The sequence below is a fragment of the Vipera ursinii genome, assembly GCF_947247035.1.
Source record: "Vipera ursinii genome assembly, chromosome: 4".
In the NCBI taxonomy this organism is placed as follows: Eukaryota; Metazoa; Chordata; class Lepidosauria; order Squamata; family Viperidae; genus Vipera; species Vipera ursinii.
In genome coordinates, this window is record NC_139514.1 from 117,015,880 (window position 1) to 117,028,579 (window position 12,700).

At 52.8% G+C, this 12,700-nt stretch overlaps 1 protein-coding gene across 1 annotated transcript; it reads left to right on the top strand.

Annotated features, from left to right (window-relative positions):
- Positions 1-1,962: 1,962 nt before the first annotated feature.
- Positions 1,963-12,005, top strand: PCDH8 (protocadherin 8; the record flags this gene model as incomplete). The annotated part of the gene is made up of 3 exons (XM_083362300.1): positions 1,963-4,542; positions 5,199-5,397; positions 11,632-12,005. The coding sequence occupies 3 exons, from the start codon at positions 1,963-1,965 to the stop codon at positions 12,003-12,005; spliced, it is 3,153 nt and encodes a 1,050-aa protein (XP_083218426.1).
- Between the last annotated feature and the right edge of the window lie 695 nt (positions 12,006-12,700).

Here is a 12,700-nt window from a genome sequence, read left to right on the forward strand (position 1 = left end):
AGAGGGAGAGGGAAGGGAGGGAGGGAAGGAGAGGAAGAGGAGAGGGGGACGGGGGGAGCCCCCCCTTCTCCCCAGCCTTCCCTCCCTCGCCAAATTCAATTTAAATTTAATTCTGAATTATGACGGTCGGGATTCCAGAGGCCCCCCTGGGCTTAAGCCGGCTCAACTCGGGGTTCTGCGGAGAGAGCAGCGCTTCCGCCTCCCCAACCGCGCAGCTTCCCCGACTTTCCCACCTTCGCACGGCGCGCCAACCTTCATTCGGGCTTTTGGAGGGGTGGGGGGGGTGAGGGTGGGGGGGGAGTGTTCCTTTATTTTATTTTTTCCTGTCGCTTCGCCGCTCAGCCCAGAGGAGCGGAGAGGCTGCGCTCTGTCGCGGGCGCGGAGAAGAAAAGGGACCCGTTCAAACGCGGGTCCAGAGCGTCGTGGGAACGCGCCCAGGGGTGGCGGGTGGCTGGGCGGCTGGGCTCCGGCGTCTCTCCGGGTCCAAACAAGGGTGGGCTCGGCGCAAGGCACGAGAGGGAGGCGGCCCTTTCCCGCCCCTTCCCGCTTCCCTCCCACCCCCACCCCCACCCCGCAGCTCCGCTACTCGGCGTCGGAAGCGAATTGCTCTCGGCTGCTGCTTCCCCGCGTCCTTCCACCCGGCCGCCGCTCCCGCCACCTCTACCTTCCAGGTGCGATCGGGGCTAGCTTCCAGGGTCCTGCTGGATTTGGGGGGGGGGGGTCCCGGAGCGAGCCCTGCCGGTCGGGTCGCCAGAGGAGGGCGGGGTGAGAAAGAGACAGCTCTTTCCTTCCCCGAGACCCCCAAGTTGGGAAGACAGGGTCAGCCGCCGGACCCTACTCCCCGTAGTAGGTGGGGGCGCAAAGGGGCGAGAAAGAGGGGCGGCGGAGTGGTGGGTGGGGGGCTTGAAGGCAAGCGAGCAGGGCTGTCCAGGTCTCCTTCCACCACCACCCCCCTTCCATCCCAGGGCATTAAGGCAGATTTGGGGAGGGTGGGTGGGGGTCTTCGACGGGCGGGCTACGCGCCCCCCCTGCTCGCCTTCGCCCTCGTTCCCCCCCCCGACCCTTCCCGCGGTCCGGATTCAGATTGGAGGGTCCGCCAGGGAAAAAAACCCCTCCCTCTCCATTTTCCCGCTTTACGCAGAGACAGAGCGTTTGGCTAACTCGGGGACCCCTCCCCACTCACCCACCCACCCACCCATTTTTTTTTCTCCTTCCTTGGTTGGAGCTGCCTTTGCCAAGGTCCTGGGTCGAGATTCCCCCCCACACACACACACACACACTCTCCCGCGGGCGACCTTGGCGCTCCGGAGACCCCCACCCGCTTAAAGCCCGGAGGCGGGCTGAGCTCAAGAGGGTCGCCCCGGAGGAGCCCCCCTCGAGCCAAGAAGGGACACCCCGAGGGGGCAAGGAACCGACAACCGAAAGACCCCCTCCCCACCCGAAGCCAGTGGTCCCCAGGTGGGGGTCTTCCTCCCTCCCGGGGGGCGCAGAGCCGACCCTCCGGAAAGGTGGGGAGGGTCTTCTACCCCTATTGATCGCGCTATACTCCTCGTCTTAAGAATTTTGGATATTGGGGTGGGGGGGTGGGGGTCCCCGGAGGAAACCCAAGCTACGATTGGCTGGCGGGCCGACGCTCATTTGCATACCCGCGCCTATTAAAGAGCCGAGGCGGGGGTGGGTCCGGCCGAGAAGCCAAGGAAGCGAGAGCAGGTGCCGGCGAGGGAAGCGCTCCTCGACACGGGTTCGATGCCCAGCGAGGGCCCACGCCGGACCGGCTCTGGGGAGGATTGACAGCCAGGCAGCCCACCCACCCCGGGAAAGGGGCTTTGGCTTGCTGGCTGGCTGGCTCCCCCTCTCCGCTCGCCTGCCTGCCTGTTTTCCTTGCTCTCTTTTCTCTTTCTTTCTTTCTCTCTCTCTCTCTCTCTCTCTCTCTCTCTCTCTCTGCTTGGCAGCGCGCGAAGCATGGGCGCCCGCAGAGACAGCGGCTGCCCGGTTGAGCCCAGCCGCCTCTCGGGCTTCCTCTGCCCGGCTTGGCTGCTGCTGCTGCTGCTCCTTCTCGCCTCCGCTTTGGGCAAGACGATTCGCTACCACACATACGAGGAAGACCCTCCCGGCACGGTGATCGGGACTTTGGCCGACGAGCTGCCCCTGAAAGGGGCGTCCGGAGGCGAGAGAACTTTCCGGCTGGTGAAGGCGCCGGGCAACGGCTCTCTGGTGCGGGTGCGCGAGCGGGACGGGCAGCTGAGCCTGGGCACGGAGCGGCTGGACCGGGAGCAGCTGTGCGGCGGAGGCGGAGGCGAAGGCGCGGCGGAGGCGCCCTGCCTGCTGGCCTTCGACGTGCTGAGCCTGGGGGGTCCGGCGGGGTCCCCGGCGCCCTTCCGCCTGCTGCACGTGGAGCTGGAGGTGCGGGACATCAACGACCACGCGCCGCGCTTCCCGCAGCCGCTGGTGGCCCTGGAGGTGTCGGAGAGCGCGGCGCCCGGCACCCGCCTGCCGCTGCCCCTGGCGCACGACCCGGACGCCGGCTCCAACGGGCTGCAGAGCTTCGCCCTCTCGCCGGGCAGCCCCTTCGGCCTGGAGGCGCAGAGCCGGGCCGACGGGCTGCGCGGCGCCGAGCTGGTGCTGCTGCGCGGGCTGGACCGGGAGGCGCAGGCGGGCTACCGGCTGGAGCTGGTGGCGGCCGACGGCGGGAGCCCGCCGCGCTCGGGCACGGCCACGCTCAGCGTGCGCGTGCTGGACGCCAACGACAACGCGCCCGCCTTCCCCCGCGGCGCGCTCCTGAGCCTGGAGCTGCCCGAGGACGCGCCGCCGGGCGCGCTGCTGCTGGAGCTGGCCGCGGCCGACGCCGACGAGGGCGCCAACGGGCAGCTGCTCTACGCCTGGGGCAGCCAGGTGGGCGCCGAGGCCCGCCGCCTCTTCAGCCTCGACCCGCTCTCCGGCCGGCTGGCCCTGCGCGCCCCCGTCGACCACGAGCGGCAGCGCGCCTACGAGCTGGACGTGCAGGTCAGCGACCGCGGCGCCAGCCCGCTCTCCGCCAGCTGCAAGGTGCTGGTGCGCCTGCTGGACGTCAACGACAACGCGCCCGCCCTGGCCATCAGCGCCCTGGCGCCCGCGGGCGGCGCTTTGGGGGACCAGGCGGCGCCCGACGGGCCGGCCGTGGCGTCGGTGAGCGAGGCGGCGGGCGCGCAGAGCCTGGTGGCGCTGGTCAGCACCTCGGACAGCGACGCGGGCGCCAACGGCCAGGTGCGCTGCGCCCTGCTGGCTGCGCCCCACCAGCCCTTCGCCCTGCAGCGCGCCTACGACGCCGCCAGCTACCTGCTGCTGACCACCGGGCCCCTGGACCGCGAGCGGGTGGCCGAGTACAACCTGACGCTGGTGGCCGAGGACCTGGGCTCGCCCCCGGCCAAGACGGTGCGCTCGCTCACCGTGCGGGTGGCCGACGAGAACGACAACGCCCCGCGCTTCGCCAAGGCCCGCTACGAGGTGGCCCTGCCGGAGAACAACCCGCCGGGGGCCTACCTGACCACCGTGGGGGCTTCCGACCCCGACTTTGGATCCAACAGCAAAGTGACCTACCGGCTGCTGGACAACCAAATCATGGGCGCCTCCATCTCCACCTACGTTTCGGTAGATCCGGCCACCGGAGCGATCTACGCCCTCCGAACGTTCAACTATGAGATCCTGAAAGAGGTGGAACTGTCCATCCAAGCCACGGATGGGGGATCTCCTCCGCTCTCCAGCACGGCTTTGGTCAAGGTACGGGTGATGGACCAAAACGACAACGCACCGGTCATCACTTCTCCTGCGCTCACCAATGGGTCCCTTGAAATTGGGGTGTCCAGCAGAGCTCCCCGGGACTCCCTTGTGGTCCAGGTCAAAGCCAGAGATGGAGACGAGGATGTCAACGCCGAGCTGAGCTTCGCTTTCTCAGAGGATCCCCAGCAGCAGGAAAGATCTCTAGACCTTTTTGCCATCCACCAGAAAACGGGGGAGGTTACGCTCAGGAGGAGCTTATCTGAAGAACAACTGGGCCAAGTCTATCCTTTGCTTCTGACTGTGGTGGACAATGGGCTGCCCCCTCTCTCCACCACTGTCGCGGTCAATTTCCTGGTGACTGCATCGCTACCTCCCTCTAGTGGCCAGGAGTCGTTGGCCAAGCCCAGCTCTTGGGAAGACCAACCATTGCAGTGGGATGTCCCCTTAATCGTCATCATTGTCCTGGCTGGAAGTTGTACGTTGCTGCTGGTGGCCATCATCACCATTGCTACCACTTGCAACCGGCGTAAGAAGGAGAAGAAGATGGTCTTGGAGGAACCTCTTGACACTTCTCACCTGGAGCAGGGGCGCCAGGATGGAAGCGCCAGTGATGGTGCCCTCAACCCCTCCAGCCCCCACTTTGACGTGCATTCCTTCCCCAGCAAATCTTCCTTCGCTAGTCCCGAGCCATCTCCAGCCAGCGAAGATATTCCAGTTTCGGAGCACAGCCGAGAAACCGCCAGTCTCTACGACAGCCAGAACCGACTCCGAGGAGCCAACGCGGAGGTAACCACCTGCACCTTCCCTTCCCTTGCGGAGAGAAGGAAACTTACCTTTCTGGCTTCAGCTTAGCGTATCTCACTGAAATTAGTGAAAGGGCACGCCAGAGTTAATAACGAGGCAGAGTTACTCACCTCAAGAGATTTCCTGAATGCAAATAAAGCAGCTTAGAATTTCAAGAATCAGAGATTCAGGTGGATTATCTGGCTTCAGGGGGGTAGAATGGTATAGGCCAGGGGTCTCCAGCCCCTGGTCTGTGGACCGAGACCGGTCTACGGCATGGCAGCAATTGAGCCACGCAAACAAGCCAAGCCCCATTCCGGTCCATGGGAAAACCTCTGTCTCCGGAACCGGTTCCTGGTGCTCCAAAGGTTTGGGGGTCGACCTTTGCAGATTTGGCATTTGGTGAACAGATCTGAAAATCAGCGGTGTTTAATTTCATCGCTCGTTTCTTGAACATTCTAAGTGTCAAGAATTCGAGGAACTATAAATACGGGGGGGAGGGGTATATAGAGATAGAAGAGTCCATTGGGGGCTTTTGATTAGCCTGGTTTATTCATCTTCTTTCTTCTGACAATCATGGTGCGTTTTCTTTTTCTCTCTCTCTCTCTCTCTGTCTGTGTGTCTCTTCTCCAACCTTTATTCCCCCACCTCTTTCCCAGTCTTACACTTCCACCCCGAGTTACGGCAAAGAACCGGCGGCCCCGGTCGCCATCTGGAAGGGCCACTCTTTCAACACTTTATCGGGAGAGAAATTCAGTGGGAAAGATAGCGGCAAAGGGGACAGTGACTTCAACGACAGCGACTCGGACATCAGCGGAGATGCCCTCAAGAAAGACCTGATCACCCACATGCAGAACGGTAAAGATCCCTTTTCCCCCACTCGGCTTACCGACCCCGAAATTTTCCAAAAGGAGATGAAATGGTGGCTTCTGAAACGGAATAAAACCAACAGGACGCTGATTACAAAGCACCTCTGGTAACCTAAATGTTCCTCGTTCCTCTTGGGAAAGCGAGGAATGCGCAGAGCTGCAGCCCTGCTGTTCTTCGTAGCCACTAAAGAGAGCTCTTGGGGATTTCAGCACCAATGGGGCAGAAGGGTTTTAGAATAGAATAGAGATGGAAGGGACCTTGGAGGTCTTCTAGTCCAGCCCCCTGTTCAAGCAGGAGAACCTATGCCATCTCAGACAAGTGAATGTCCAATGGATAGAATAAAATAATAGAATAGAATAGAATAGAATAGAATAGAATAGAATAGAATAGAATAGAATAGAATAGAATAGAATAGAATAGAATAGAATAGAATAGAATTAGAGTAGACTAGAGTAGACTAGAGTAGACTAGAGTAGACTAGAGTAGATTGGAGTAGAGTAGAGTAGAGTAGAGTAGAGTAGAGTAGAACAGAACAGAACAGAATAGAATAGAATAGAATTAGAGTAGAGTAGAGTAGATTGGAATAGAGTAGAGTAGAGTAGAGTAGAGTAGAGTAGAATAGAATAGAATAGAATAGAATAGAATAGAATAGAATAGAATAGAATAGAATAGAATAGAATAGAATAGAATAGAATAGAATAGAATAGAATTAGAGTAGAGTAGAGTAGAGTAGAGTAGAGTAGAGTAGAGTAGAGTAGAGTAGAGTAGGAAGGGACCTTGGAGGTCTTCTAGTACAGCCCCCTGCTCAAGCAGGAAAACCTATACCATCTCAGACAAGTGACTGTCCAGTCTCTTCTTAAAAACCTCCAGTGATGGAGCACTCATGATTTCTGGAGGCAAGCTGTTCCACTGGTTGATTGTCCTCACTGTCAGGAAGTTTCTCCTTAATTCCAGGTTGCTTCTCTTTGGTCAATTTCCAACCATTGTTTCTTGTCTTGCCCTCTGGTGCTTTGGAGAATAATTTGACCCCCTCTTCTTTTGTGGCAGCCCCTGAGATACTGGAATACTGCTATCATGTCTTCCCTATTTCTTCTTTTCTTTAGACTAGCCAGACCCAAGTCCCACAGCCATTCCTCGTATGTTTTAGTCTCCAGGCCTTGGATCGTCTTAGTTGCTCTTCTCTGAACCTTTTCCAACGTCTTGACCTCTTTTTTTTAGTATGGTGACCAAAATTGGTTGCAAGATAGAGGATGCATCCGCCCCACTGGAACAGTTCGTTTTAATTAAATCTTGCATTATCCTGCTCATAAGAGAACGATCCTCTGTTTCCGCTACACTGCTTTGAGGCTGAGAGATACTCATCAAAGGTCACTAAGAAAGCTTCATGGCTGAGTAGAGATGGCTCTCGTAAAAGACACGGTTTGCAAGATCCAATCTGGGTCGGTTCCTGAGGATGGGCTCCATCACAAAAGCTCAGAAGATTAAACCTTTGGTGTCCCAGTGACCGACCCCGATTGGATCTTTCAACATTATCCTGGGACACGTACATTTGCCTTCCTGTGCAGCTGGTTTCGTTTCCAAGTCAGATTAGCAGATAGAGTCTTTGCAGCTGTTGATTTCTCCATTATTTGGTCACGGTTGAAAATGGAAGGCATTTTTAGAAGGAGAGTCCAGCTTTGTCTCCATAACTAAAAGGGGGGGAATTGCAACTGGAAAAAGGCATGGTGAGAAGAAACCACTGTGTTGGATTAGAGCAGTGTCTCTTCACCTTGCCAGCTCCAGATGTGTCGTCTTCTGTTCCCAGAGAATTGGCCAGAACTGGACCACATCTGGAAACTGCCACAGTGAGAAATTGTAGGTTGGAAGAAGCTGGTTTTCTGCAATTGTTGGGTTTCAGTTGGTGTAGTCCTTGATCGCCGAGCTCGACAAAAGCTGAAACCCGCCAACAGCTAAAGGAACACAGATGTTCCACGTCTGCTTTTTCCCTGTAAGCTGTTATGATGTACAAGTTGAAATGATGAACGGGGATCAAGGAGATGATGATCAAGGAGATAATTTGATGAAGGTCACAGTATCGCTTGAGCCGTGTACCATTGCTTTGGGCACCCTACTTCTACTTTTCATGGAAGGTAGATATTATTCAGAATCAGAATAGAATGGGAAGGGATCTGGGAGGTCTTCCAGTCCAATCCTTGCTCAAGCAGGAGACCCTAGTACCATTCCAGACAAATGGATGTCCAGTCTCTTCTTAAAAACCTCCAGTGATGGAGCACCCTTGACTTCTAGTGGCAAGCTGTTCCACTGGTTAATTGTCCTCACTCTTAGGAAGTTTCTCTTTAATTCCAGGTTGCTTCTCTCCTTGGTTAGTTTCCATCTGTTGCTTCTTGTCCTGCCTTCAGGGGCTTTGGAGAATAGCTTGACTCCCTCTTCTTTGGGGCAGACCCTCAAATATTGAAACACTGCTATCATGTCACTCCTAGACCTTTTCTCTAGACTAGCCTAACCCAAATCCTGCCTATGTTTTTGTCTCTAGGCCCTTAATTATCTTAGTTGCTCTTCTCTGCACTTTTCCCAAAGTCTCAACATCGTTTGTTGTTTTTTTGTCATGTGGGGATCAAAACTGGATGCAGCATTCCAGATGTGGTCTTTACTAAGGCTTTTTTTTCATTTTTTCATTTTATTCTGAGTTTTAATAACAGTACAGGCAGCTTCCCCCCCCCCCCATTTATGACCATTTGTTTTGCAAGCATCCAAAGTTACGTTGATGAAAAAAAGTGATTTATAACTCGTCCTCGCGTTTAGGACCATCTCAGCATCAACACTGCAATCATCAGCATGGCAGTTACGACCATCCCTGGGGTTACACGATCAAAACTTTCGGCACTTGGCAACCTGTCGTGTAGTTGCAGCATCCTGGGGCCTTTTGATTATCATTTACAACTTTCCCAGGAGGCTTCTGACAAGCAGAGTCAATGGCGAAAGATTTGCTTAATGACCCCATGATTCACTTAAAGACGTGAGCAAAAACGGTCGTAAAATTGAGCTCGATTCACTTAACAGCCACCTTGCTTAGTGATGGAAATTGTGGATGTAGCTTGAAGACTACTTTTACACTATATCCTTAGATAATTTACTCAGTTTTCCCAACACTTCTGTTTCATTCCCTGATTCTTTTGAATAGTCTTTTATTCGGCCATTGTGACTCGTATCAACGCTGATTTTCCCCCTTGGGGAACTTAGAAGAGAGAAACGTAGAGATATACAACATTGCCCCAAAGCGAAAACCAAGTTATTTTAACCATATTTACATTTTTTAAGGGCTTTGGATTGGCTTCCCCAGTCAATAGAAATGATAAGAATTGTAGACTGATATTTTGAGGACAATAGTTTTGTGGAAACATAGATGATTGACTTTGAGAAGACAATTTAGAATATTTGAACACACACAACTCGAGGCTACGTGCTTCCTTCTCTCCTTCCTCCCAAATTATATGAATAGAACCGTTTAATAAACAAAACGTTATTGGAGTCAATATTGTTTCCAGAGAATTCAGCCATCTTCTCTAGAGGACAACCAAATGACAGCATTGATAATGCTACAGGAGTTTTCACGGGTGGGAAATATTACACCTAACCATACCTTTCCTCAACGTGGAGGGTTGTGACATTTTGAAGGCTTCATGACACATAGTCCTCAAGTTACAACCACAATTGTGCCCAAAATTTCTGCTGCTAAGCGAGACAGTTGCTAAGTGAGTTTTGCCCCATTTTACGAACTTTTTCCAACCTTGTTATTCCAATCCATTCCATTCATTCTATTCCATTCTATTCCATTCCATTTTCTATTCCATTTTCTATCCTATCCTATCCTATCCTATCCTATCCTATCCTATCCTATCCTATTCTATTCCATTACATTCCACTCCATTCTATTTTCTATTCCATTCCATTCCATTCCAGTTCTTCTTTCTGTTCCATTCATTCTATTCCAGACATGTCAAACACAAGGCCCGGGGGCCGCATTCAGCCCGCAAAGTGGTTTCATGCGGCCCGCGAAGCCATCCTGGAAACAGTGAGGGAACGGCCCCCACTGCCTTGGCCCTGGCCCAGAGACCCTCTTTCTGCCAGAGACCCTCATATCTGTCCCACTCCTGCCCAGGCCCCCACAGGCACCCTTGATGTGAACAATGTACGTAGAGCTGGCCATGCCCACCCAGTAGGCCACGCCCACCCTGGCCATACCCACCCGGCCCCTTGAGGGCAACCGCAATGCTGATGCGACCCTCAATGAAATTGAGTTTGACACCCCTGTTCTGTTCCGTTCCGTTCTGTTCTATTCCATTCCATTCTATTCTATTCTAGTCCATTCATTCTATCCTATCCTATCCTATCCCATTCCATTCCATTCATTCTGTTCCATTCATTCTGTTCTGTTCTGTTCCATTTTATCCCATCCCATCCCATCCCATCCCATTCTATTCTATTCTATTCCATTCCATTCTGATTTCCTATTCTATTCTATTCCATTCCATTTCATATTTTCTATTCTATTCTATTCCATTCCATTCCATTCCATCCCATCCCATCCCATCCCATCCCATCCCATCCCATCCCATCCCATCCCATCCCATCCCATCCTATTCTATTCTATTCTATTCTATTCTATTCTATTCTATTCTATTCTATTCTATTCTATTCTATTCTATTCTATTCTATTCTATTCTATTCTATTCTATTCTATTCTATTCTATTCTGTTCCATTCTATCCTGAGTGTGAAAACAAATGATCATAAGACACTTTTTCCACTGCCCTTGTAACTCTGAACATACACTAAATGAACAGTTGTAAGTCCAGGACTATCTCTCCTGACATGAGAAAAGCTATGATTCTTTGCAATTCTGAGACCAGTCAATTACTTTCGAATCGGGCTTGCAGGATCCACTGAGGACGAAGGATGGCAGATCCGTTACTTACTCAAATCTGCATATATTTGTATGGTTGACTGCGTAAATGCTGGACTTGGAACAGAATAGAGTTAAGTCGCTGCCCTTCGATTGGCTCCTGCTGGAGTGGGTGTGCTGTGGTCACGGGCTGTCTCCGTAAAATGGCAACCCAATGAAGCCCGCAGGAGGAGCCCAGTTGCCAGATATCCAGCAGGAAGGGAGGCATCGCCATTCCTAGCCATCCGCTTCTGAATCAAAATGGCAGCTTCTTAGCCCCAAATGCCAGAATATAATTGATTTTGCTTTGCAGAGTGTGTGTGTGTGTGTGTGTGTGTGTGCATGCGTGCTAGTATGGGACAAGTTTGCTATTAGGTGTGAGTGGGAGTCTTCCTCCTACTCGGAATTAATAAAGGAGAATATTTGCAGCTCATGGTTGAAATGAGGGGTCCTCGGTACTCTCTGAGCTGGGTGGTTTTCTTGCAGACCTTTCTTTAATCTAATTAGGTAGCTTCGTCAATGCTAGAGGGAATGTTATCTACTGATGATGTTGCCTAGTTGGGCAATGAAATGTCTGCATGAAAGCAAGCAAGCTCAGAGAGCACCAAGGACAACTCCTCCTCCTCCTCCTCCTCCTCCTCCTCCTCCTCCTCTCCATAAATCCTCCTCCCTTCTACTGTAGCACTGACGATGTTCCCTAGCTTGTGTAGTGAAACATCTGCAAGAAAACAACCAAGTTAAGAGAGCACCAAGGTTCCCACCGTTGTTGTTGTCCTCCTCCTCCTCCTCTTCCTCCTCCTCCGTCTCCCTTCTAGCCCTGATGATGTTACTTAGTTGGGTCATGAAACGTCTGCAAGGAGACAAGCAAGCTCAGAGAGCACCAAGGACCCCACAGCTCTCCTCCTTCTCCACTTCCCCCTCCTCCCCAATAAACCCCACTCCCTCCTAGCACTGATGATGTTACCTAGTTGGGTCATGAAACGTCTGCAAGGAAACCACCAAAAGCTCAGAGAGCACCAAGGACCTGACGGTTCTCCTCCTCCTCCACCTCCTCCTCCTCCTCCTCCTCCTCCTCTTCTCCACAAACCCCGCTCCCTTCTAGCCCTGATGATGTTACTTAGTTGGGTCATGAAACGTCTGCAAGAGAACCCCCCAAGCTCAGAGATGCCTAAAGAACCCTACTTGTAGTTCCTAACACTGTCGCTTGTGCCACATGCTCTTGCTGTATGTTGCGCCTTTTGGTTGCTCACCCATCTGCTTTTGTCCCTTTCCTGTTTCCAGGGCTGTGGGCTTGCACCGCCGAATGCAAACTGCTGGGCCACTCGGACCGATGCTGGAGTCCTTCCTGCGCTCAGACCAACCCCCACCCCTCCCCCCACCCCAAAACCCAGCTCTCCACCTTCTGCAGGACCACCTCCTTGCCCCGAGACACCCTCCATCGGGACCACTTCTACCCCGCCCAGCTGCCGAAGACGGTCGGTCTGCAGAGCGTCTACGAGAAGGTTTTGCACCGGGATTACGACCGGACACTGGGCCTGAGGTCCCCTCCTCATCCAGGGAGATTGCCTGACCTTCAGGAGATCTCCGTACCTTTATACGAGTCTCCCTCTCATCATTATTTAGGTTCTCCTTCTGAGGCCAGCAAAAAGGTTTAAATGCCTCCCAGCACTTGAGGGAGGTGAGCGTTAAGCCGCTAGCCCTCCTTGAGGAAACGGACCTCGACGTCTTATTTCTAAAAAGCTGCATCGGATGGGGAGGTTCGTTCTCTTTCTCCTTTGCAGCAGGAAAATGACTTTGAGCATGTGCAAAGTGTCTCTCCCACCACTTCGCCTCTCCCAAGATTCCGGGAGTGGGGAGGAGAGGAGAAAAAACCTTTTTTATATCTCTTTTGATAAACGAAACATTGCTTTAATTCTCTCCATCCCCATCTACGAACGGACCTCGGAAAGTTAAGACTTCCCCAAGACATTGTGAACTGGGTACTGATGATGTATATAGGTTTTAAGTAAAACGTGCCTTAAAATACAATAATGTGTATATGTACAAACCTATTGAACATGCGTATCAGCTATGGAGAAAAAAAAAGATGTGTCTTGAGCATACGCCCAGAATTACATGCATAAACATGTATGTGTGCCTGTACAGATAAGACAACAATGTGTAAATGAAGTTATTGGGAAAAATTTCCAAATGCAGTGGTACCGTTTGATATTTGCAAACGAGGAACTCTTGTTAACGTAATTTTTATGAAATGTGCCGTATTTCACTTTTTCCTGAGCATCCCTCCTTAGTTTCACTCACGGTCTGCATTCATCCCTTTTTTTCGCTTGAACCTGTATATCATGTAATG